General features: G+C 40.9%; 1 protein-coding gene across 4 annotated transcripts; it reads right to left on the bottom strand.

The window, feature by feature from the left end:
• Positions 1–741: 741 nt before the first annotated feature.
• On the bottom strand, positions 742–25,459 carry ankrd44 (ankyrin repeat domain 44). 4 transcript variants are annotated; one of them, XR_014532736.1, is made up of 29 exons: positions 25,039–25,459; positions 18,240–18,323; positions 16,079–16,157; positions 15,798–15,868; positions 14,724–14,924; positions 14,184–14,271; positions 13,826–13,968; positions 11,933–12,145; positions 11,744–11,822; positions 11,543–11,657; positions 11,369–11,451; positions 9,890–9,953; positions 9,493–9,561; positions 9,103–9,243; positions 8,524–8,589; positions 8,198–8,309; positions 7,886–7,957; positions 7,067–7,268; positions 6,833–6,920; positions 5,826–5,943; positions 5,229–5,448; positions 4,827–4,914; positions 4,400–4,483; positions 4,148–4,293; positions 3,982–4,064; positions 3,200–3,282; positions 3,018–3,109; positions 938–2,646; positions 742–885 (listed from the first exon to the last, which is right to left on the bottom strand). XR_014532736.1 is itself a non-coding variant. In XM_083536957.1 (28 exons), the coding sequence occupies exons 1-28, from the start codon at positions 25,063–25,065 to the stop codon at positions 2,615–2,617; spliced, it is 2,943 nt and encodes a 980-aa protein (XP_083393083.1). In that variant the 5' UTR covers positions 25,066–25,459; the 3' UTR covers positions 742–2,614. The 4 variants fall into 4 exon arrangements, 2 of the variants coding, with proteins under 2 accessions (XP_083393083.1, XP_083393082.1); XM_083536957.1 differs by having other exon boundaries at positions 742–2,646; XM_083536956.1 differs by having other exon boundaries at positions 742–2,743; positions 25,039–25,443.
• Between the last annotated feature and the right edge of the window lie 1,755 nt (positions 25,460–27,214).

Below are 27,214 nucleotides of genomic sequence, written 5' to 3'. Positions count from 1 at the left end.
TATGGTCTGGAAAGTCAGGTGCCCCAACGCTTTTATAAAAATATATATATCTGAGTTACTATAGACTTCCTAGGTGGTCATTCCCTTCTGATCTTTTTCAATAAGGTGTGTAGTAATGCAAAAGCTATCAATTAAAGTTTGCCCAATTTTTCAAACATAAGGTCTTGTGAAACCCAGAGTCCAATTGTGTACAATAAAATGATCTAAATAATGCTTCAGAAGGTCCTCAGAATTTAGTAGAAAGAATAATTAAACAAACAGCGTTGTGAAGTACAAACATCTAACAGAACAAGTTCCAAACAAAGTTCTGTAGAAGTGTTTATCAGGGTCTGGTATCCCAAAACTTTGAATATGCCATGGAGCAAAGAATCGTTTGTTTAAAAAAGGAATGTAAGATGGGCGAAATCCAGAGGAGCAACCAAGAGGAACTACACACGGTTTATTTATTAATTTTACCTCCGCTTCAATATTATTGGATTATCTGTATAGACTAATGATACGTAATACTAATTCATTACTTTTGACTTCCAAATAACTGATGTGCAATAAGGTTAAGGGATGACAAAGGGGGTAAATACTTATTCAAGGCAGTGGACCAGCATTGTAGGTTCTATTTAAAAAATAATAAGTCTGTGTATGTCAGTAAATGCATGCAGCTCTCTGTGTGTGATAAAACATCTATAATTACTCTGCTACCTGTTTGAAGATGAAGCTTGAAAGAAAATACACAACACACAAGCATTTTATAAGGATACGATTTATAGAAAAGAATGTTGCGCTGACTAACAGCATTTCATACTGCATGAGGAACATGTGGCACACAATAGGATTGTCATGATTGGCAAAGCTTAGTCTCAGTCTGGCATAATACTGATAAGATTTTCACTTCGGTGCATCGTTCAGCTCGTTACTGATCCGAGCCCGTGTGAGAGGAAGCAGTTAGTCATGTGCTTGTGATGGACAACGATTTGTGTGCAAGCCTCGTGTATCGATTCCCATGAGCTGAAATACAGTATGCGTTAGGAATGTAGCCAACATCGTCATTTGTAACACACACACACACAGCTCTGTAAAATGAAAAGACAGGTGTACAGTAAGAACCCATAAAATCCCCCTTTTCACATTTTTCCAAAACAAAACAAGGCACTGGACAAGTTTCAGAAACTGGCAGATTGTGGACAAAAATGATTAGGATGTTTGAGGGATTCTTTATCTAAATTAGTATTTTTGGTCAAATTTCAATAAATCAATTGAAGGTCAAAAATTTAGCACCATCTGTACGAGCAACTGGTTTAGATTAATAATAATAATTACCACAACTACAAAAAAGATTCAATCGGAACAAATGTAACGTTCCTCCAGAAAACCTGACTCCAGCTGCACTGTTCGCTTGTAGCTGGTTTTTGAGTGGATTTGTAGAAAAGCAGAACAAAACGCAAAAAAGGGAAAAATAAAAAGAGAGAGAGAAAGCATTGGATTTATGGTTCTTTGCTCAACTACTAAGCAACGCCTCTAAGTCCAGATATTTAAGACAAATTATTTGTACCGTTTTATTCATAAACACTCTTTAGACACGAGGGTGTGGCAGCTGTGCTCACTTGGCCCTGTGGAATTACTTGTATTTTAATACTGTCGGTGTAAATGATTATAAAAGTGGCAGAGAAACACTCCCAGAGCATTAGATTTAAATATAGACCTTCTTAAGCTTTTTGTATTGTAATAGACTCTTCAGGACTGGTTGGTCTACACCATCTATCAGGTCTAATAACATTTCATTTACACACATTTATACCACTAATAATGTGCGGATGTGCTTGCACATTTCTAGTACAACGTATTCTTTCTCCAAGTTTTTAAACATACACACACACACACACTATATATATATATAAAATCCCAATCAGTCTGTGGCAGTAGTTTGCAAATCCCCTGTTTGCCTAAAAACAATGTCCTTGGTCCTCGATCTGAACTAAAATGATGTTAATTGAGGACTTATTAGTAAAAATCTGTTTAGTAACAACATACATAACATGTCTTTGTACTTGTCTGGGGTTTGTGCTTGCAAACAAAACATACAGCGTACCCTAACTGTGGTTTTGCTGAGTCAATATTTGGCAGATGATTTGTCCATTAATTACAATTAAAATTTATAAAAGAAAAACAATCTACACCATCTGTTATTTTCATGGATCAGGTAGGAAAAAAAGGAATTCTAAAACGGCTTTAAAAAAGTCTCTGAGTGATCAAAATGTACCGATGTTCTTGTGAAGGCTGATTTATGCTTCTCACGCCAATGAGCTCGTCAGCACTAGGATATCAATGGAGCTTTGGATGAAACGTGTTTTCCGTCACGTTTCATAATTCGAGTGGCTACATGAAGCATAGACCAGCCTTCAGTGCATGGAAATGGAGGATATTCGTACAATCCTCGGAGGTCTGCAAGTGCTGTGAGAAGTCTCTAGAGGTGGAAGGAAAAAGGACTCCAGAAAGGGCAGAGGTCAAAAGGTCTCCGAGTCGGAGTCGTTCTCGATTGTCGTGCCCTCGTTGGACGGACCAGAAGGATCGTTGGGGCTGCGTGGAGCCTGAGGGCCCTTGGTGTGGCGAGGAAGAGATCTCAACAGGGTGCCTGGAGAGGGAGCGTCGGAGCTGCAAGGGGAGCAAAAAGGCATCATGGTAGCCAGAATGAGTGCCAGGCACTCAGCAACCTCCTTGCTAGGAGCACAAGCCAGAGCGGGAGTGAGACCTGAAGAAGGGAGAGAAACAGGGAGACGGACAAACAGCCAGAAAGGAGGACAGACAAGGACAGGGAGGCGATGGGACATAATACAGTGGCAGGGAAAGTGGGTAGGAGAGAGCGGCATCTCATTAATACACAGCCAGGCGGACAATCAGACAGGGTTGGGGAGAGGGGACACATTGCACTAATATAGCACAGATAGAGGGCAGTCAGACTAAACAAACACACACACACACAGGCAGGCTGCATGCACTACGGAGACAGGTTCAGGGGGACACACCATTCTCATCTAACTGCTGCACACTGGCACCGAGAGACAGCAGCTTCTGCACCGTTTGCTTCAGCCCACTGCGAGCTGCAAGGTGGAGGGGTCTGAGAAACAGACAGGAAACAGTAACAAAACAATTAGAATGCAGTTCAACTGCAACTTTGCTTTCCAAGTACTCGGATAAACACACTCACGTCTGGAGTGCGCCGTTCATGGCATTGACCAAAGCAGCATCTGAAAGTTTCTCCAAAATGAACAAAGCACATTCTTCATTGCCCTGTCGAAAAGAAAAAAAAAAGTAGGACAATGAGCTTTTTTGCGCATTAAAAAAAAAAACAAAATTATATTAGGAGCAACCTCCAGATATTGAAAGAGATTCTCTAAAGTTGGTGTAAATGGAACAAATGAGAGAAGGAGAACTGGTGACTAAATTGAGGAGAAGAAAATGAAGCATATAAAATGTGTATGATGCAATAATCGTACATTCACAGGAAACAGCGGGTTGAAACTCAGCCGTCCCACGTTAACCTTTAACGGAAAAGTTTCACCACGAAGGAAATGTGAAAATGTTCCTTTTAAGACAAAATCATTTAAAGCGAATGTTCTGGATAATAATGCAAACAGTAACGCGAGCATCTTGAACCATTCCGATTCAATGTTTTCCTCAGCACAGTTTGGTGTCGCTCTCAAGTCCAAACAGAAAAAAAAAAAACTTGATTAGGAGCTCTGGGCTGAAATGTTGTACACCAGAAATGATCTGAATATTATATTATACTGGTAATTTATTCTTTTACTGGGGACTTCTTTTGCCATTTTATGATACACAAATGCTGTTACTAAGCGAAACAGTGTAATCATTCAGTGCTCAACTGTAAACATCAAGCATCCCTTCTCTCATTTGTTGTACTGTATTCACAATAAAAATCTAAACCAGTTTTGGTAACCGATTAAAGAAAAGTAAAAAGTGAACACTCACGCTGCTGCAAGCGTGGTGCAGCGCAGTGTTGCCATTTTGGTCCTTTAAGGTGAGGTCTACGTTGCCACTCGTCAGAAGAGCCTCTGTTCGATCACATCATTATAAATGTCAAAATGGCTGCGAAGGATAAGGCTGAAAGCTGTTAAAAGAGAAATCTCCTTCATACCTACAGCTCCGACTGCACCCCTCTGAGCTGCCATCATAAGCGCACTGCGCCCTGATTGGTCCACGTCATCCACAGAAGCATCGTTGGCAAGCAGCAGCTGAAGACAATCCAAATAGCCAGCAAAAGCAGCTGCATGAAGAGGAGTCCTAAACGATAGTAGATTAGATTGACAGCATAAGTGCATAACACTGATTTATTTAAAATGACTGTTGGGTCTGTACAACACACACACACACACACACACACACACACCTGTCTTTGGAGTCCTTGCAGGTTACTATCTCACTACCCAATGCTTCCAGGAGAAGAGTTGCACAAGACTCCTGGTCATTTATTCTGTACACACACACGCAAATAAAACACACACACAAACTCCGTTGTTTAGAACAAAACCTTTGTAAGTGAAAAATCCTTTTAAATTTGAAAATTATTATAAACAAGTACAAGTTTATTGTTTTCCCAACAACATTGTTATCATCTAACAATAAAATACGATTATTTATGTTCAAAATTTCTTTGAACTATTCAAAATATAAAAAAGAAATAGGTCTAATAATTGTATAAACCCCTCAGTGAAACATTTTAGGTAAATTTGTGATATCTGAGATATTTCAGATATAGTTTTTGCAGCGCTAGAGCAGAGCCTGGGAGAAAAAAAAAACGAGAGCTGAAGACATACACAGCACAGTGCAGAGGGGTGAAGGGGTTCCCATCGAAGCATTGACAGCCTTTCTGCTCCAGCAGCACCTCCACACAGCCCTCATGACCTGCCAAACACACACATATTGAGTGCACATACACATTCGATTTAACATATCATTTCCCTTTTACCCGAATCTGCTGTACCATTTGAGAGTCCAAAATATGTACACTTTGGTGTATTTACATAAGAAAACATTTGCACTAGAATTCCTCTGAACAGGGTTTTAGGCTGATGGTACCCTAACCCTTACTGAGACTTAAAATATATATATATATATATATATGTATATATATATATATATATATATATATATATATATATATATATATATGTATATTTATATATTAAGTATAATAAGGAAAGTATGTGAGGACTGACCATTGTAGCAGGCCCAGTGTAAGGGTGTGTATCCATGGCGATCTCTCAGAGCAGGGAACAGGCTCTCAGAACAGGCCATAGTCAGCAGCTCACTGAGGCAGGACGCGTGACCTCGAGCTGCAGCTATGTGGAGTGCTGAGCGCCCTCTGTAATCACCCACCAACACCGAAGCCTCCTGCTCTAAGAGACACTGTACAGACTCTTCCTGACCACACAGCAACTGAAAGAGGTAAGAGAGAGAGAGAAAGAGGAGAGAGAGAAAAAGAGGATAGAGAGAGGGGGGGGGGGGGGTTCAACACCTTTAAGCAAAATTGGCAGGTGTATGAAAATAGAACAAAAAATAACCACAGGCTTAATAGGAGTGAATGTGTGTGCGTGTGCGTGTGTCAAGTCATGTCAAGTTTATTTCTATAGCGCTTTTCACAACAGACATTGTTAAGGTGAGTTAAGGTGAATGGTGTGAATTTATCCCTGATGAGCAGCCATGGCGACTGTGTGTGTGTGTGTGTGTGTGTGTGTGTGTGTGTGTGTGTGTGTGTGTGTTGGGAGGGGGGTTATAGTACCATTGCAGTAATTCATTGCAGTTAGTACACTCACCCCTAAGTGAAGAGCAGTCAGTCCCCGATGATCTGCTGCATCTACATTGGCCTCTCGCTCTAACAGCAGAGACACCGCATCCACATGACCCCCCAGAACTGCCAGCATCAGAGGGGTCCTGACAAACACACACACACACACACACACACACACACACACACACACACACACACACACACACACAAATCAGAAATTAAATATCTTTTCAAATCATGATTGAACAAACAGTGGTAGATGAAGTACCCAAAGCAGGTATACAGCAGGTAAACTTTCACTTGAGTAAAAGTACAAAAGTATTTGCCTTCAAATGTACTTAAGTATCCAAGTAATATAATTTATTATAGCTTTAATGTTCCGATTATCATTTTTAGCACAAGACTCTTTGCTAACTTAAACGTTACTCTCAGCACACCGATCTATTAATAGAATGATATTAATGAGTTAAACACTGATTAAACTTTCTTTCGCTTCTCCCGTTAGGGGTCGCCACAGCGGATCCTCCGCATGTTTGATTTGGCACATGTTTTTACGCTGGATGCCCTTCCTAACGCAACCCTCCCCAATTTATCCGGGCTTGGGACCGGCACTGAGAGTGGCTGGGGATGGTTCCCTGACCGGGGATTGAACCTGGGTTGCAGCGGTGAGAGCGCTGCATCTTAACCACTAGACCACCAGGGGACCCAGTTAAACACTGATTGATATCTAATAATTTATCCTTATTCAAAAAAATCGCTCAAATAAGACTAGGTGTACAAGCATTGCTCCAGGTTTTGTGCAGCAAAGATGAGGGGTTGTGTTTTTCTGGTAAGAGAAGCACGAAATGTTTGTGCTAAGTAGATACCACACCTACATCAGTTCCTGACATTTTATAGTCAGGCATCGAAAAATCTTTATCTATGTAGTGTATATATACACTACTGATATTAATGTACAATTATTGATTATTGAGTATTATCAGTTCTACATTATTCTACTTTTCATTTTGTTTGTGTTACCCAGTCACTTACTGTCCCTGAGAATCAGCTGCATTCACCAGGTCTGCGCTGTCCGAGTCTTCCAGCAGGAGGCGCACACACGATGTATGGCCATTCATAACTAAGACACACAGTCATGTCAAAGAGGACATGAAATGCCATTCTCTGTTATGTTATTAACACATTATTAATCAGTAATCCTCTTTCAACCCTTCACACACACACACACACACACACACACACACACACACACACACAGTGTCGTACCTGCAAGATGGATGGGAGTGCGTCTGTGACCCATGTCTGTGCAGCGTGCTGAAGCCCCATGGTTCAGTAGCGTCAGAGCACAGTCAGTGTGACCCCTGAGGGCGGCAAAGGCGAGAGCGGTGCGGCCCACCTCATCGCCCTGATCCACATCGCAGTGACCTTGCAGAAGCACCTCCAGAGCCTGTGCATGACCATGGTATGCCTGCAATACACACAAAAATACACTGGGTTTAGAGATGATACACTAGGAGCACAAAGGCTTAAAGATACATGCTCACAGGCCCAAGATTGGCAGCTTGGGAATACCGGGGCTTGAACCCCCGACCTTTCGATCAGTACCCCATTGAGTTACCACTTCCCAATTCATATATCCGAGGTAGTCAGAAAGCCATGGTTTAAGTGCCCTTGGAGCAAATAGGGTTAATTGTCTTGCACAATGGCTTAAAGGTGCTGGGGCTTGAACCCTAAACCTAATATAAACTTTAGTAACCCCGAGCCTTAACCACTGAACCCCCACTGCCCCAATACAGTACAATCCGAATGCATTCAAATACTATGTTTATAACTCGACCATGGCAATAGTGCTACATTTACACCGAATCTAGTCGGTGTAGAAACCCTTTTTTTTTTTTTTTTTTTTTTTTTTTTTACAAAGTTTCCCAAGTCAAGTATGAATTTCAATGTGAAGAAAAAAATGACAGTTTATGCTTTCTCTAATGACATGTCTGAGCTACAACTTGCAAATTATTCCAAGATCCAGACCAGCAGCAAAATAATTTAAACCACCCATGCATACAAGCTATTTATACAATGACTTACGGCTAGATGTAGTGGACTCCGGGCGTTACCGTTCAATCCTTTATCCTGATTTCGGTCCTCTTGCTCCAGGAGCTTCAACAACAAAAAAAAACCTTTAGTCCATCAGTGTTCAATAAACACAGTTAAAGGAAATAGAGTGGTTTGTATAATCACTAACTGATGGTTGATGACATTCAACATATCATCCAACTAAGGCTGGCGAATACAAGACATTACGTAGTGCCTATATGCATGCTTATGTGTGTGTGTGTGTGTGTGTGTGTGTGTGTGTGTGTGTGTGTATGTGTGTATGTGTGTGGGCACACATCTTACCAGCTCCAGGCAGCGTCGATGACCATAGGCAGCAGCGTAGTGAACAGCATTATAACCTTGCTTGTCCTTCAGTGAGGCAGTTGCATTGCTTTTCAACAAGAACTCGAGGCACCTACACACACACACACACATACACACATACATATCGCCTCATATCAAGCTACAACACACAGCAGGGTGTGTGAATGCAGATGAAAAGGTGTGAGCAGAAAACAATGGCAGCTGCACAGAACCTTTCAAATTTGAAAAACAGCCTCTAGGGTTTATATTTAAATATTTTATATTTACTTTAGGGTATAAAAAAAAAAAAACTAAAGTGCACTCACATAGCTGCTTCCTTCTCTTTCTCTGCCTGCACTCCAGGACTCTCTGGCTCCAGGGCGACACGCCGCCTTCAGAAAAAAAAAAAAAAACACAAACAAACATATTGAACTTTTTATTCGTTGGTCTTCTGACCTTCAAACACCAAGCATGTAACGATTAAGTAGGACAAGAAAAACACATCTTATGCTATATAATATTGTATGATATATCAAATAGATTGTATCAGCCTGTGAAAATTAGCAACTCCAACCGTCTCTGGTTTGACATCACAACAGCGTCTCTGCGTCGTCTACTGAGGATTGAACAGAGTGGAAGTTCTGTACCAAACATCTTCACTTGGTGAATAGCTTGTATGCAAGGAAGATGTAGTTGTGCCATATTCCCCCCTGCATGCTGACTATACTCCATTTTACATTTCTGACACTTATCTTAAAGAGTTAGATGTTCGTCGTTGCTGTGCTGTACTGATCAAACCTTGGGCTTCTATAGAAATGCAAACTATTCCAGACAAAAATCTTTGCCAGACCTGGTTTGGGGAAACAAGTATTGAAAAAAAAACATTACAGGATATAAATGTATACCTCCTGTCCAGGTCTGAGGCAGCAGCGTAATGCAGGGCGGACCGTCCCCATTGATCAGTGGCATTAATACACATACCACAGGACACCAGAGTCTCTAAGCACTGAAAATGACGACTTGCAGCTGCGTAGTGGAGAGGAGTCCTATTAAAAAAAAAAAAAAAAAAACATGTATTTGGGGGAAAAAATAGAGTGTCTCATATGCTGATGATGCTGTCAGGTGAACTAACAGGTCTGTGCTTAGTACTTCAAATAGACCCAGCTATGCTACTCATCCGTGAGATATACCGTACTTAATCACATGGAGCACCACCAAAGGGCTATTTCAATGTGCTTTCAGAGATTATCACTCCGGATAAACTCATAAATAGAAACATGGATCCGAATGCTGACCTGCCATGTTTGTCCGTGCGGTTGTGATCTGCTCCACTGCTGAGCAACAGCTTCACACACTCCACATTGCTGAAAAAGAAGCCGAATTGAAGAATTAGGGTCGAATTATCAGACTTTAAGGGGGGGATACACATCACATCCTGTTTTAAATTGTAAATGATGTATGATTATACATGTAACAGAGAAATGTAATAAATCCCTGCCATACCGAGCTGCCACGCCCAGGCCCCTGAGAAAGGCCCTTAACCCCCCATAGCTGCTCAGTTGTATGAATGAGATGAATGTAAATTGGTCAGAATTATATATATCTATTATGTCTAGCTCTTGGTTTAGACAATCAGGCAGAAGGTCACTGCCATGTGCTTTCGGGGTAAACATCCTACAGAATGACCCTCACCCTCCAGCAGCAGCTGCGTGAAGACATGTCCTGCCCAGGTTGTCCGGGGTGTCGATCTGGAAGCCTGCACACAGGACCGAGTCATTACTGAGGGTGCAGATTATGCTATACCTCTGTCCTGAGCAAGGGCACAGATGAAAGGAAGCCCCCAACAAAACACGCAGACAGCCACAGGAGAGGCAACAGAAAACAGGGATAGATGGAGATAAAAAGAAAGAAATTAGTGTTAGTGCAGAATGAACACAGACCCAGTGGATGCGAAAAACAGGGACAGGAACAGAGTTGCTAAAGAAACCCACTAGAGCAATTGGTCTGCAAATGAAGCAGCTCTAGAATGAGCTAAACATAATCACAAGGACGTGCAGTTTAAAACATGACAGGAAATGATCACACTGTGAGACTACTGCTAATGCACAAGAAGCTGCATGTGAAAACCATGCATCTGCTTATTGGGGGAATCATAAGCCTGAAGTGCTTGCTGAGGGCTACAGATCTGCTCCAGTGGATCAAAATGCTTTCATGAAGGAACGGAGATCAAATGAGAGCCGATGTTTTCATTTATGCCGATTGTACACCTACAGTGCACGGCTCAGAGAATATTAATATTGTCTGTACCTTTGAGGCTCAGCTTGTAATTCTGGTCACTCTGTGCTGCTTTAGAGCAAAATGTGCCACACCTAATACCTAACTCTCGAATCCTAACAACCCCACCACAATCATTTCTACACCTGATTGAACTACATAAGACTCATGGATCGCACTTTAGGGAAAGCAGCTGAGCTAATTTCTGGTCCAGAAAACATAAAATAAAAAACTGAAAATTGGGCAGATTCTGAAACAGGTCAAGTAGCAGGAAAATTAGGCAGGTCTTTGCCACTGTATTATCAACAATCCAAGTGTTTCCAAAGCTTTTTTTAAAGAACACCACATTTAGTCATGTGGGTGCTTTAAATTACATTCTAGCCCAGCGGTCCCCAACCTTTTTTGTGTTTAATGTCGGACAATATTTTCACGGACCGGCCATTAAAGAGAGGCAGATAAATACAACAAAATAAAATGATACCACCAGCATAAAAACTGTGTTCATAGTTTTTGTTCATTGTGCTAGCTTGGGGGTTTGAATTTAGCAGTAATGTATTATGTGGTAGCGGCCGGAGCCCCTTTAAGAAGGTAGCGGATGGAGGTAAGACATGAAGCATCTTGACATGCATCAAGAGTGAGTCATAGACAGATGTGGCGGAAAGAATCCGGTAATTTTCCAAATTAAAACATCGTTCAAAATCAGTTAATAAATAAAACTAATGTGAGTTATGTATTTTTTCTGTGCGGCCTGGTACCAATTGACGCACGTACCGGTGCCGGACCGCAGCCCGGGGGTTGGGGACCACTGGTCTAGCCCATTTCGATATGTGGCAAAAAAAAAAAAGTCACTTTGAGTGAAGCTTTTTTTTTGTGTTAAGTCTCCAAAGGCAGAGGTACCTGAGGAGACAAGTTTCCGGCAGCAGTCAGCATGAGCATTCAGAGCTGCGAGGTGCAGGGGAAACATTCCATAAATTCCTCTTCTAGAGAAAGAGAAGGAGAGATATTTCAGGTGTTATGTGATGTAAACAGTGGAAAGATTTTTGACTATTAAAATCACACACACTCACACACCTGGTGCAGTCGGCCCCGCCTGTGATCAAGGTGTTGATGAGGAGTTCATGGCCGTAACGAGCGGCAATGTGTAAGGGAGTATTTCCATCCTTATCCACACAGTCGATCTCTCCGCCTGTCATTACGAACACACAGACACTCTTAGAGACTTTTCGTGCTGACTGCTTGAAGCCCGGATTTCGGTCCACTAGGAACACTCACCGTTCTGAATGAGAGTCTGTGAGCGAGTAAAGCGACCATGCACTGAGATCATATGCAGAGGACTCTTCCCATCCCGGCTCTAAAACAGAACAGTGTCTGAGAAAGGTCTGAGAAGCGTCTGAGAAAGAGTACGACGAGAAACGTAGGTTCGGCAAGATACGGGCGATAGAAATAGAGAGAGGAGTTCACCTGCACATTCACGTCAGCTCCGTTGTTGACCAGGAACTCGAGGCAGAGGGCGCCGTGCGTGGACGCAGCAGCAAAGTGGAGAGGGGTGAAGCCTTTGTTATTGGGCTGACTCACGTTAGCACCGTGGTCAATCAGCTCGCTCACCACAGCATCCTGACCGTTAAAGCATGCCACGTGCAGAGCCGTGTTCCCGAACGCATTCGCTTCATCTATCTGTTAGAGGTAAAGGAGGGACAAATAGATTATTCAGTTATCCACATCTTTAAATCTGTTTTTCAGTGTAGGGATGTATCTAAACAGGCAGAAATGGTTCCTTAATGGTCGGGGGTTGTAAGCTGGCACTCTCAGGCTCTTAAGCGAAGCCGTAAACCCTCTGTGCTCCAGGGGGTGCTGTATCATGCCTGACCCCGCGCTCTGAACCCAACTTCCTAACATCGCTGAGATATGCAAAGAAAGAATTTCACTGTGCTGCAATGTACATGTGACAAGGACCGTATTTTCCGGACTATAAACCGCTACTTTTTCCCCACGTTTTGAACCCCGCGGCTTAAACAAAGCGTTTTTTCCCGGTTTCACAAACTTCATGCCAAAAAACTGAGCATTAAACATTAGACCAATGAAATTGCTGAACGGGTTCAGGTGAACCAATGAAATTCTTTATATCAAATCAGACGCGCTCCCACTGAATCGGGCTGCACCACATCATGAATATGGATGAGGTTCCTCTGACGTTTGACCTGCCGCTCGCTTGGACTGTCTACAGGAAATGCGAATCATTCGTCACGCTGAAAACAACCGGGCATGAAATAACACTTCACCTGTGTTCTGAGCTGCACGGCATCGAGAGAAAAGCTTCACCGATGGTGATTTTTAAACGCACGACGATGCCAAAAGAAAAACTCGAGAGAAATTGTTGTGAAAGGAAGGAGGAAGACAGTGAACAATGACTTTCTTGGTAGGCCACTGTTTAGATACAAGCCGTGTAACAGACACTGTCTTTCATTAAAGCCTGTGTAAAGTTCATTAGTTTCAATGTAGACACCTGCGGCTTATAGACAGGTGCGGCGTATTTATGTTCAAAATAAAAATCTTTGTCAAATTTAGTGGGTGCAGCTTATATTTGGGTGCGCTTTATAGTCCGGTATAAATTACGGTATAAAGCACCTTATTTTTCATCTCACAGCACTATTTGAATGAGGAACTACAAAAACCTTTTTCCTTAACCTGAGCCTAATGGACTTGTTCTACTTCATTCTAGATTTTATAGTAACGGCTCATATACAGAGACTTGTATGGCAGACATTACATATCATTTAATTCCACAAGATGTTTTTTAAATAAGTGTGTATCAGGACAACATCTAGCGTCTAGTACCGTGACTTCTCTCTCTCCGTCTACATTTCCTTCATTTCCTTCTTTTGCACAGTCTTTGCACAACTGACACATACAGCACATGAACACTTTAGTGACATTGACACTGTGACACTTTAAATCTGGACCAAATAAAAAAACATATTTGAAATATTCGTCCATATGTTTTGTTGTAAATCTAATGTAAATGTGCAAAACCTTCTAAAAAACTCTGTAACTAAGATGTTTTAGTTCTGGGAGGATCTAATGTGGTTTCATGACTGATAATTATGTGATTTTTTTCCTTTGTTCTAGTGTGACGACGAGGCCACCGCACCCTGAAACTGCAACGGTTTTGACTCACCCTCATTTTGTGGCAGGAAACTCATTACTATTTGGGAAATTTATTCTAAACTATAAACTTTTTTCCCCACATTGAACCACCAAAATAAATTGTTGTAGTCTACATTGTGTATGTACGTGCAAGTCAGAGCAGTGAAATTGTATTACACTGTAATAGTGGATGCAAACGAGTGTAATTACCTCCACCGACAGGCTGAGCAGGTGTTCAACCACAGCAATCTGTCCACTGGAGGCGGCAGCATGAAAAGGTGTGTATCCTCTCTTGTCCTTACAGCTGACCTCAGCCCCCTGCTCCACCAGTAAACACACCACCTCTAAGTGACCTGCAGGGGGCAAAACAGAGCATCCGCCCACGTGCTTTAGTCAACGATGTGCTTCCTTCCTGCATTTTTATTCTTTCATGTCACCAGATCAGATGTCATGATTTGATCTGCAGCAGAAATTGACTTTCTTTCGACAGCAGTTGCTATATTTCCAAACTACAGTGTTATCTGTGTGTAAAATGTTGCCAGTTGCTTGCTCAGCATTCTCGTCTCACCCATGTAAGCCGCCCAGTGAAGCGCACGGCTGTCCTTCTTGTCGAAGGCATTAATATTGGCCCCCTTGGCCAGCAGCAGATTGACCATCTAAGCAGCAAATGAGAAACAAAGAAATTCAGAAAGATGGAAAGATGGCAAGGAAAAAAAGGAACGACTCTGCCAGTCACATCGGGTTACAGCCCTGTGAGTCAGTTGTGCGTCAGTTGGTGTGTGTCTCACTTTATATAACATCCTTTTTTAAATACCATTTAGGATGACAGCTCTGCCAAAACCAAAGCCTAACAATGAGTATGTGGGAAGATACTACTGGAGCATTTGAAATGATTTGAAAGCAGTCCAATACGTCTCAGCTCACGCTTGTGTGATAATGATGTGCTTGGTATGGACAAAATGGACAAAATCTATTAGTGAGGTCGGGCTGTTGGATTGAGGAATTGTGAGATCGTTCCTAAATTGTACTGCTTTGTCTATTTACTTGCCTACTGCACACATTTGTGCCAATGCATCATACGTACACATATAGGGAATATCTTGTGTACCTGGGTGTGTCCGTTGAGGGCGGCGTGGTGCAGAGCAGTTCTCCCACCACGATCTGACACATTTACACTGCTCAACAGTGGGATGATGAGCTCAGCACAACGCAGAGCCTTATTGGCGGCTGCCACATGAAGAGGCGTCTGCCAGTTCTTGTCACGTGCGTTCACGTCGGCCGAGTGACGGATCAGCACACGCACTGCCTCCTAGAAACAAAAGAAGCGGGTGTGAAGAATGAACTCAGCAGAATCTATATCACGTCGAGCATGCTCACAATCACCATTAATTCATAAAGTCAAAAAAACTAACTATATGTATAAAACCTATATAACGTGTGTATAGTCAAAGCAATAAGTTTGTAATGAATGGTAGAGTTTTTAATCTTTTTCGCAATGTGTCTTTTATTTATTAAATACGTTTTATTGCTTTTAGTACATTTTCCACTTTTACAGCCTTGATCTCTAAGCAAAAAGAAAATTAAAATTAAAAGGCACAAATACATTTTGTATCTCAGCTTGTATCGTTTTGTATCTTGTCTTGCGGGATGCATATTTGTAATCATGCGGCAGGTTAAGAAAGAGAAACAGGAAGGAACTCGTGTTGCTCTAACCAAGGTTAAGAAAACCTCCATTTACACTCTGCCATAAATTTCCTTCTTTCGGGTCAGCAATTTCTTTATACCATGATATCGCAATACTTGTCATGATACATAATAAATAAGGATCCTGAAGCCTGATTTTGTAGCACCGTAGCAAATCAGCAGTGTTACTAGAGAAGAATTGTTTAGAAAAGATTAACCGTTTCGAAAATATTACACAACAAAAATTAAAAACAGATTCTATGCGCTTACAAGCGTCAATCAAAAATGCACAATATCATATGGACCTTCATTTTCATGACCGTCCATATGTGCGAGTGTGCGTGTTTTATTTGCTCATATGTGTTGCTTATGTTGCTATGGTGAGAAATAAATCTTGCTATCTGATCTGAGTGTTCTTGTCAGTCAGTTCCTGTTGTCCCAGTTTCAGACTGTTACTTCCAGCACAGTTTTGTGGGTTGCCAGCGGCTCAAAAACCCACCTCACTCCGTGATGCCACGGCCCTGTGAAGAGGGGTGAGCCACATGTTGTCTTTGGCATTGACCCGGGCTCCTGAAATGAGAATGAGAAGTGAGACCATTCAGACAGAGAGGAACGGGTCATAACGCTGAATTTTTACATCTTTTATTATTTTATTATTAACAACACTAATGGTGTTAAAGAAAATATAAAGTAAGATGAGCAGCTCATGTTTAAAGTCATCCTGTATGCTTTCAAGGAAGATGGAGCAATGAAGAAAAGAAGAAAAGAGAAGAAGACTACCGGAGAGGATGAGGAGCTCAATGATCTCTGCATCACCGAGGAACGCTGCTGCATGGAGGGGTGTACGCTTCTCTGTGTCCTGAGAGAACGAATCGTAGAGAACAAGAGGATTCATCAAGGAAATCAGCCTTAACTGTATTAATCAGCTGTTATCTAAATCATTGTCCACTGTAAAATGAATGCACTTTGAAGCATTATAATAAGCCATTTATAAACACTCTCCAGAGCCAGACAGGTGTACAAATAGAGCTTTCCCACTTTAATCTGAATGAGGGAAATAGATTTGAAATGATCCTGATTGTCAGGTGATTTCAACTAACATACAAAACCACAGAGGACTTGACTCTAGTTGCTGGTTCTGTTTTTGTCACCTGTTCGAGGTGAATCCAATATAAAAAAAATCAGCATTTCTGCATGCAATAGGAACTACTTTATATTCAGTGTAGTGTAAATAAGCTCATTTGACTTGTCACTTCTACTTTTGCTCCTGTATGTTACAAAAATGGCAGACGGTATCTGTATTTTCCAATGTACAAACACAAATGTTATACAAGTAGGCCAGAGGGGGCTTTCATGAAATACACCGACCAGACTTCTTTGGCCATCTATCTTCTACCTCCTGCCTAATATTGTGTTTGTCCCCCTTTTGCTGCCAAAACTGTCCTGAATCGTCGCGCATTAACAGCATTAACTTTATCAGCAATTTAATCTACAGGAGCTCGTCTGTTAGATCGGACCATGCGGTCCAGCCTTTGCTCCCCACGTGCATCAACGAGCCTCGGCTGCCCATGACCCTGTCGTCGGTTCACCACTGTCACTGCCTTGGAGCACTTTTAATAGATACTGACCACTGCAGACCAGGAACATCCCACAAGAGCTGCAGTTTTGGAGATGCTCTGACCCAGTCGTCTAGACATCACAATTTGGCCCTTTTCAAACTCAATCAAATCCTTACGCTTGCCCATTTTTCCTGCTTTTAACACATCAACTTTGAGGACAAAATGTTCACTTGCTGCCTAATAATATCACTCCCACTAACAGGTGTCATGATGAAGAGCTAATCAGTGTTAATCACTTCACCAGTCATAATGTTATAATATCATACTTTTATGCCTGATCGGTGTTTATGAAAGGGCCGGAGCTTGTGTTCTACCAATTCTCAATTTTCTAACTCAATTATTATTATACTATAGTTTTATTATATGTTATCGAATAAATAAATATCACGGTTGTAACTATAAAAACTACGCTTCATCTGAGCAGCTGGTAAACTGGTAACGCTGTTTTTTTTATGTAACATCACTTGCAATATTGTATTTATTCACAATTTATTATTATTAGTTACTTAATCATTTATGTTACAATCATTTATTTACATTCCGCTTTTTGTTTTCCTTCTGTTTGTGAAACCTGCTGCTGCTCTAACGCAATAATTTCCCTCACTGGATCAATAAAGTATATCCGAGTCTAAGTCTAATTAAAAAGCTCTATGGCTCAACATTCATGCTGTTATTTGGAACCCTAATTTTATTGCTGCCCCTGCCATCCAAGCCTGAGACCCTAGACAGCTAAATGAACCAGTGTCAATGGAGGAAAGGGATGGCATGATCTGTGTGTCTGTGAGTTTGTGTATGCAATAGAGGGCAGATTACACTAATCCCTAATAATTTATATGCAGACTTCATATCTCGAATTAAATCAATATCAATTTCAACTATTCATCTTTATATCTGAATCTGTAATGAGGATATCTATGTATTTCCTTTACTATTAAAGAGATTATAAAAAGCCCCAGGTTTGAGACATCGCTTCGAGTTAGCATACAATCTGAACTCTAATCTTTGCTGAAAAGCATAATAATCCCCAGGCTTGTGTTAACACACTGACAAATTTCCCAGGAGGGCTCAAATAAGACCATCAGCTTTCATCTACAGTATTATCACTGATGAGGCCTGTAACAGAGTGTAGAAATAGTTGTAGATAAATATGTTAGGCGGACCGTGGAACAACCAAAGACGATCTGAATAGAGTCGTGATGAAGGAAAGCAGACTAAATACTGTCTCGAATGCCCTTGGGTAAATAGATTACAGCTCATTTTCTAGGGGTTGAAAACAAAGAACTGAATGTGGGTCATGAAGTTGCAGGGGCAGTGCTGCATACCAGTGCATTGACGTCCTCGGATTTGTAGATGAGCATGCGGATCTCCTCGGGGTCTCCATTGAAGATGGCTTGAACAAGAGCCGGCTGCGGACAAACAAAATGCATTTCAGTGAGAAAGGCATTTATATGGTTTAATAATAGGAATTACTTGTACGCATTTTCCTGTGAGTAGGAAAGAATCGGTTGGATTTGGATGCCCCTATAAAATCACAAATGATTGCTGACATAAAGGACGTGGATTTGTCTTGCGATTCGGCCAAAACACCCGCATGAGGCTGATAAACATCAGCCTGTGTGAAACTGCATCCCTATGCCTCATGGGAACTGATATAGTCACTAAAAACACAAACTCTGGACCCCAAGATAGTACACCCTGCGTCTGCATCACCTGCAGGTTGTAGGTAAAACGTGAAAGCGCAAGAGCGCACGTGACTTCTCAAAAATCTCACAGCTAAATCTACAACGACGGCAAGACAGCTTTATCATGCTTAAATCACACACGAGTGCTTCCTTCTGACAAAAAGGGGAAATATTCAGTCAACTGAACGGCCCAGTTCCAGCAATGCACTAATAAACCTGAATGTACGTTCACTTCCTGTCTGTGTCTCTTAGCTGCCAGAAAGAAAAGAAAGACACTTCCTGTTGCATGCTGCCACCTTTTTAGAAAAGACAGAGGGGAAGCTCAGAAAGCATTTTCGGTTCCGCTACAAGGAGAAAGAGAGAGAAAGATTTAAAATGCACACACGCTCAAGCCGACAAGGCAAACTGCCAACGCCTGCTTTGGAAAATGCGGTAATGCGGCCTTGTGTTGGACAGAGAAGAAAGTCACAAATAGGCCTGCGTTGCTCTTTCTCGTTCTCTCAAACCCGCTGACATCACTCGGTCTTTCGCTTCCACTCCTTCTTTCACACACACAACCCTCGAAAGGATGTAAATGACCAAGGTTTCTCTGGTTTCAGTTGCCTTCTCACTCACGCGCTCTCAAAATCTGTTCTCAAACAGGACACTACGCTGCTGATATGTTTTGCCATTAACTTACACACAACATCCTCAGTTTTCAGGCTTCGAACAAAACCAGGTGTTAAAGATGAACATGTGGATGAGTAGAAGGTTAAAAAAAATTTATTTAGCTCATTTCTGCACGGAAGATAACGGCTCATTTGGTGTGTGTGTGTGTGTGTGTGTGTGTGTGAGATCACTTCCGTTCTCTGCAGATTTATCAAATGCTTTTCCCCAAATATGGTGTCGGCAGGCAAAAATGATTGCGCCGCTCTTTGTCAACATGAGACAGCATTGAATTGGATGAATAGATCAATAATTGATATATTTCTCACATACACAACATCCTTATTCCTAAGCAATTTGCACCACTATTAAAGACTTCAAAACATTCAATGTTTTAAAGATTTTTCTGTATCAGTTGTTATCACCTGAAGGACAACAGGTCCAATAGTGCAAGAATTTCCCAAACACTGGGCCGTGGATCATTTTTGGTCAACAAAATTGACCACTTCTGCCTTGCAGTTTTTTTCTAAGCGTCGACACATTTAGCTTCCGCCATTAGGGCAAGCTGAGTTACATTTTCTTTATATAAATAGTAACTAAAATAAACAATGAATCTGTATAATAGTAATACAATATGCATGTGATTGTGTTTAGTTATGTACCGGCCCATGGAAAAATTGCCTTGAATGACACAGCTCCGACGTGCAAATTAGGTTGTAGATCCATGTGCAATAGTAGACCAGGCATAGTGTTTCATAAACATATGAAAGACATGCACAGTGATCAGCAATCAGCGATTTTCTAACCAGAAACAAGCTTGTTTTTTTGGTAACAGATCCTCAGTTGCGATCGCATGCCGTCATTAAAATAGTTAGCTAGTAATAGGTTAGTAATACTAATAGGCAGTTTATCGGAGCAGAGACTCGCTACAAGATTTGAGACATTAAGTCCGGCGAGTTTGAGAGTTTTTGTATAGACGCTATTTTAAAAAGTAATATTTATTTACCTTCTCAGCTCTGATTGCATTTTAAAAATGATGAAACGCCTTGTTAAAAAAAAAAAAAAAAAAAAACGCAACAATAGACAAACTAGAGAAAGACACTTACAATTGAATTATTCATGATGAAACAATAAAAGGAAACATACTGCAGCCACTCAGTCATGTAAGTAGCTTTTAACCTTGTAAGTAGTAGGTCATTTTTAGCCCTAGGCCCTTTACAAAAGCCTTTTTTTAATTGTTGTTAAAAATTTTATATTAAAGAATAGATATTTCAAGCATTTTGTAAGTATATACCCAGTAAGTATCCAGTGAATGATTAAATTGACCATGTACTCAAAAGTACTGACACTGTTTGAATGCAATAATGTGATCTAACTATTGATTTGATTCAGGGTTTTAATGCCCTTTTATTTTTCAATTATTCGATGCCTTAAGCAAATGTCTTGCGGTGGTTTTTCTGAACTGAATTGACTGTTCATCCAAGTCTAAACAGAACTGTACTTAAATCCCTTTATAGTTAAATCAAAAACCAAATACTTTGCGTATATCACCGTGGTAACGCAGAGTGGCGCTTGATGATTGAAGTGCTTCCGTAGGGACTCATTTGCTTCTTATTATCACATTGTCCTCCACTCCCTCGGGAGCGATCAGCTGTTTGTGCTAAAGTGTGACAGCTCTATTGTGTGATGAGGCTCTAAAGAACAGGAGCAAGGTCCCGAACATGGCCCATAACAATCAAGGACATACCCCATATCCCTCCCAGCACTCCTTCTAGGCAAAAGCCAGCTCTCCACACACTGAAGCCTTTGTTGACATACACCACACCCCCTCAATCCTTTAACTAATGAGCCAATAAGATCCCGTTCCAAAAATGGGGGAGGGGATAAGAGGGAGTTTCTTTGCAGTTGACAACTTGAACACCGCAGACCCTTTCCTTTTTATCATGCCATTAACCCAATAAGCTGAGCACAGCTGGAAAACGGGAGAGAGAGAAAGAGAGAGAGTGTGTGCATGAATATAAAGCAGAACTTCTAATACCTCACCAAACTGCAAAAGAGATGCCTTATATGACAGTCTTTTTTTCCTTTACTGTTTGTATCTGTCGCCCACGGAGCAAAAGCAGAGGCCTACACTGGAGGAATGTCTTTTATATAAACGAAATCTGTGCATAACAGCAACAACCGTTTTATTGTATAGGGAATATTTTAAAATGAAAAAGAAACACCAAAATTGCACTAAACCTTTCAGTGCTGACACATAACAGAAGCCTTGCTTCTAAATACTTGCTCTTCCTCTCCCTCTCTACATGCTTATTCTCTCTCTCTGGGAAAGCAACTACTTCCTGTCCTCTTTTTCTCTCCACAGAGTCAGTTGGAAAATTTGTATAAATTTGCATCAGATTTTTCCCCTCAGTACTCAGAATACTAGATACTAGCAAAGTTAGTTAGTTGATCACTTTGTTATTTGTCAATAGTCAATCAATACCTCAGATGAAATTGATTAGTTAGACCAGTCAGCGTGGATGAGGCAAGTCTACGAAACAAAAACTGAAAAATCGACTGCTTAACCTGCCCCCAGCCGCTCACTATTCGGTTCAGTTGAAAATTATTTATGCAATAATTTTAGCGAACGTTGTCAGAAATCTTTACAGAAATCCAGATGTACGTTTAGATCGCTCATTAACAAACCAGTGGTGATAGTGGAGAAATGAAAAGGAAACCTTGAGAGGAACCAGACACAAAAGAGAAACTACTCTCGTTTGGGTGACACCAGATTATATGCAAATTACTTCTCTACAATGCGTACTAATAAGTGAACACCATGGTGTTTCCATCATAAACCATTAAGTTCTACCAACCAGTGTTAATGATTACAGCAGCCATGCTTAGGTATAAGTCTACAGTATCCTGGTGAGATCTGAACCAAAAAGTGGTTGATTTTTGGTATTTTTGGTTTAGAAGATTCAGATTATGCATGCGTGTATAAACCTTTTTACTATATATACACACTCAGGTATTTTATAGTAATAATTGAACATCAATAGTCAGAGAAAAATAACAGACTGTCTAGAATTGACTTCTATTTTATAAATGAATATTGTATAACAATACTCCATTTTCACTCGATTTCATGATAGACACTCCCCTAAACTATATTTTCTAAAATTCTAAAACCAACAATGTGACTACAATGTTGTTAATAATCCTTTAAACTTTCATCTGGTACCATAGTATAATTTTTGCAAGAGATCCCAGTACCAGGAGAAGGCTATTTGTGTGGCACTGCCACCGACCAACCACAGATCATGACCAAATTAATTTCTCATAACCCTTGAAAGAAGTGATGTCATAATCTCATTTATTTTCTATCTTATAAAAAAAAATGTACGCAGAAATATAGAACATGTACCAGTGAACAATAAGTAAATGTATGTGAATATCTGATTTTCAGGACAGCAGCAAATTATAAGCAGGACTTCGTGGTCTGAGATGTGGAATCTTTCCAGCTCCAGCAGAAAAGCAACCCTGAATGCACATGTTGAACCTTGAAGGAAATAAACTGCAACAGCAAAAGTCTATATCAGGTTCAACTTCCTGTCAACTTACTTTGGGCCTGTTAATAACAATCCATTTTTTCTTCTAATGGCTGCATTCAGCAGGATGATGCACCATGTCACAAAACAAATTTGTGTCTAAATTCATGAACATGACAATGAGTTCAGTGTTCTTCAGTGGCCTTCCCAGTCATGGGTATAGAATCCAGTAAACACCTTCAAGATGTGGTCGAATAGAAGATGTGCAAGCATTGAAGTGCAAATGCACTTTTTTCTGGCTAATGCAAGCACGTGAACATGGACCTGACTCTGAAATAAATGTTTCTAACATCTTGTGCCATGCCATGAAGAAATGAGGTGGTTCTGACTGCAGTCCAATATTATTTCAGTGTTCAAAAATCTATGGGATTTATTTCATTAAGGCAACCCACTGGGTAGTCTGAGTCAGTGACTACGCTTGGTTTATTTTCTCATTAAAGTGAGGGTGTTTTTTCAAGTTTCTCTATGTGACCACTCCCTTTTGACAACGTTGTCATTTTAAAATACAACAGAAGTATTTAGAAGCAGGTGCCTGAGAACATTAATTAAGGAGAACAGTGTCAATTGTCATCACAGCTTCAGAAGTCTGTAAATGATAATATGTATTGGTTTGTCGCTTATTGTCTAAAATCTATCCAGAACTTGAAATAACCAAAATGAAAATATCACTGGATTATTATGAAACTTTACGATATAAAGTTTCTCGGTATGCCAAGTATTATATCTATGAAGAACTTGCTTCCTATGTGTCAGGTTATGTTTCATTGGGATATACATGTCTATTTCTTTTCTTAAAAATATTATTCTCAAAACTCAGAAACCAATTAAATCAAAAAAAAATTTTTTTTTACATTTAAACTTTTTTTTTCTTTCTGAAAATTACGCCAATGACTATGCAACTATAGAACATATTTACAGAGCGCATTTTCCCAAATTGTTGATTTTAGTTGGTTTTATGAAAAAAAAAGTCTTTTTGTAAAGTAAATGAATTCAGTCTAACATATCCAACGCTTAACAATTGTTGGTTTTATCGAGAATGCAAATTCACGTCTATTTACATACACAAACACTAATTTGCACCTAGATGTAAAATTTCTTTTTAGAAAAAGTTCGTGTACTTGTGAAAATGTCAGCAATAGACTTGCAAAGATGGCTATCTTTACTCGTCATCAAAAAGTAAATACGCCCCGGAGTCTTTGCTTAATGTTTTCTGACTACTTTCGACTTACGATCATTGTACAATCTTTATTGAAATGTCTCGGAAACTAGCACGGTACCAGGATAAGAGCTTTACGACGTGTATTAGTGGTGTGGTTATAGACAGGGAAAGTGAGTCATGTTGTATGACCATGCACTCTTTAACACCATCATCAGCAGGACAGACAGCTTTACACAACAAACTTGTGCTTAATCCATGCTTTCTCAGCTAAAAAAACTGGTGCATTAACAGAGGGGGAAATATGGTACATTCCTTTACTAAACATATTTACATTAAATATGAAGAATAATACAAAGGAAAAATCACTCAGCACAAATATAATGAGACATGAGGGGTTTGAGTTTTTCTCTAACAGCTGATCTCAGACACACAACCTTAAAATTGTGCAAGAAAAGCATTTCTACAGATGTGAAACGATGTGTATTAACAAACTACAAAAACCCAGATAATCACTCTGTACAACTGGCATTAACAGAAAAGCATCTCAAATGTTTAACACGGCAAAATTTAAGGTGGTCGAACTACAAAAGCACAAGATCGTGTTGGGTTCCTCTTCTGAAAACAGAAACGAGATGCCAAAAGGCTCACCTTATATATGTATACGCTCAAAAATAAAGGCACCCTCCATAGTATATTCTCTGTACCTGTTCTGGAGGTCATGGATTGGGATTTGCTTTTAGGGAAAAGCTTTAAAGGTCAGTTGGTGTATGCAAAATATGGTGTTCGATATACAAAAGGGGTTGCATTGATAGTGAGACACTTTTATATTGTGATCTAAAATATGGAAGTGGTGTGTATGAGGAAAACGCGTTACAAGCACATATATAACCCTGATTATGACGTGTTAAAGACGTGCAAAGGTGCAGTGAATGCCAGAAGAAATGTGAAGCTTTTTTTTTTTTTTTTTTTGCAGATGCGTTCCTATCATGCAGATACATTAGTGTCACATTCCCTCATCTTTGTGTAATGGGTTCAGACAAACCTGATCGGCGAGCTTCAGCACTGCCATATCGAGGTCACCTGATGCGATTCATCCGACCTTCTGCAGATGAACACCGGTAATCAAAAGCCCCCTGCTTTTTTTGTTGTAGACGTTCAAAGATGCGGTCGGGGCCCCGGGGCTCGGTGGCGGCCCTGGCCGGTTGATGAGTCGCTACCTCCGGCTGGAGAGCAGAGCAGGACCAGGGATCCAGGAATGCAGACGGTGCTGGAAATCCCAGAAACGATCCGCATTTGCAGCAGGGTTCAGTGAGAGCTCAAATCGGGTGTGTATCCGCAGCACATCTTCCTGTATGCTCTATATATTTGGATGCGTTCAGAAAACAGGAAGTTAACGATTTCTCTCTCCTCCCCCTCTGCTCCTCTGCTCGACTCAACAGACCGAGCTTTTTTCTTTTGCACCCATACGCCAATAAACCCCGCCTCCTCTACTGCGATAGGCTGATAGTCCACGCTCAACTAACCAATCAAAGGTAGGAAAAATAGACTTGAAGGTAAATAGTGATTTCAAGCCATCTTTATGATGATGAGAGGAAATGCACGCTGTAAATGTTCCTTGAAAGGATAAAAATGGAAATGCAGGTTCAATTACAATTACAGAAGTTTGCCCTTGAGTAAAGCCCTCAGCTGTAAGTCCCTCTAGATCAGGGGTCTCCAATCTTTTCCAGAAAGGGCCGGTGTGGGTGCAGGTTTTTATTCCAACCAAGCGAGTCCATACCAAATTCTACCTGTTCAAATCTAATGATCGTCATTGTAAATGACTATCAGGTGTGACCATTGATTGGTTGGAATGAAAACCTGCACCCACACTGGCCCTTTCTGGAAAAGATTGGAGACCCCTGCTCTAGATCTTCTTCTTCTTTTGGCTTCTCCCATTAGGGGATCATCTGTCTCCATACCCCCTGTCCTCCACATCTGCCTCTTTCAACCCAACTACCCGCATGTCTTCCCTCACCACATCCATAAACCTCCTCCTTGACCATCCTCTTTTCCTCCTTCCTGGTGGCTCTATCCTGTGGTGCTCTTCCTCGGCATGAAACCATACTGTTGCTCACAGATGGTCACCTCTTCTCTCAGCCTGGCTTCCACTACTCTTTCCCGTATCTTTATGGTGTGACTGCAGTTACTGCAAGTCTGCAAATCTCCCTTGTTCTTAAAGATTGGTACCAGCACACTCCTTCTCCATTCCTTAGGCATTCTCTCACCTTCCAAAATCCTGTTAAACAATCTTGTTTAAAACTCCACTGCTATCTCTCCTAAACATCTCCATGCTTTTACTGGTATGTCATCGGGTCCAACCGACTTTCCACTCTTCATCCTCTTAATCGCTGCTCTCACTTCCTCCTTACTAATCCTATCCACTTCCTGCTTTACCATCTCCACACTATCCAACCTTCTCTCTCTCTCATTTTCCTCGTTCATTAGCTGCTCAAAATATTCCCTTCACCTTTTTAACACACTCTCCTCACTAGTCAACACATTTCCATCTCATACAGCTCCTCATATGCCTTTGGCTTTCGCCACATTCCTCTTCACCTGCTGCTGCATCTCCTTGTACTCCTGCCTTCTTTTCTAATCACTCTGCCGATCCCAATTCTGTTTTACAAACCTCTTCTCCTTATGATTTCATGCACTTCCTTATTCCACCACCATGTCTCTTTGACACATTACAGTCTCCAATCTCCTTCAGGTTGCATCTCCTACATAGAACATAGTCCACCTGTGTGCACCTTCCTCCACTTTTATACATCACCCTATGATTCTCCTTCTTCTTAAAATAAGTGTTCACCGCTGCCATTTCCATCCTTTTAGCAAAATCTACCACCATCTGCCCTTCCACATTCCTCTCCTTAAAACCATACCTACCCATCACCTCCGCATCACCTCTGTTCCCTTCACCTACATGCCCATTGAAATCTGCTCCAATCACCAATCTTTCATTCATAGATACACCTTCTACCACTCTATTTAACTCACTCCAAAATTTTTCCTTCTCCTCTATCTTACAACCCACTTGTGGAGCATAAGCACTGACATTTATCATCACCCCTTCAACTTCCAGCTTCATGTTCATCACCCTATCAGAAACTCTCTTCACCTCCACTATACTCTTACTGTACTCTTCCTACAGAATCACCTCTACACCATTTCTCTGTCCA

This window comes from Silurus aristotelis (genome assembly GCF_946808225.1).
Source record: "Silurus aristotelis genome assembly, chromosome: 3".
In the NCBI taxonomy this organism is placed as follows: Eukaryota; Metazoa; Chordata; class Actinopteri; order Siluriformes; family Siluridae; genus Silurus; species Silurus aristotelis.
Note: the sequence above shows the minus strand (reverse complement) of the source record. Positions and strands in the feature narration are given on the sequence as shown.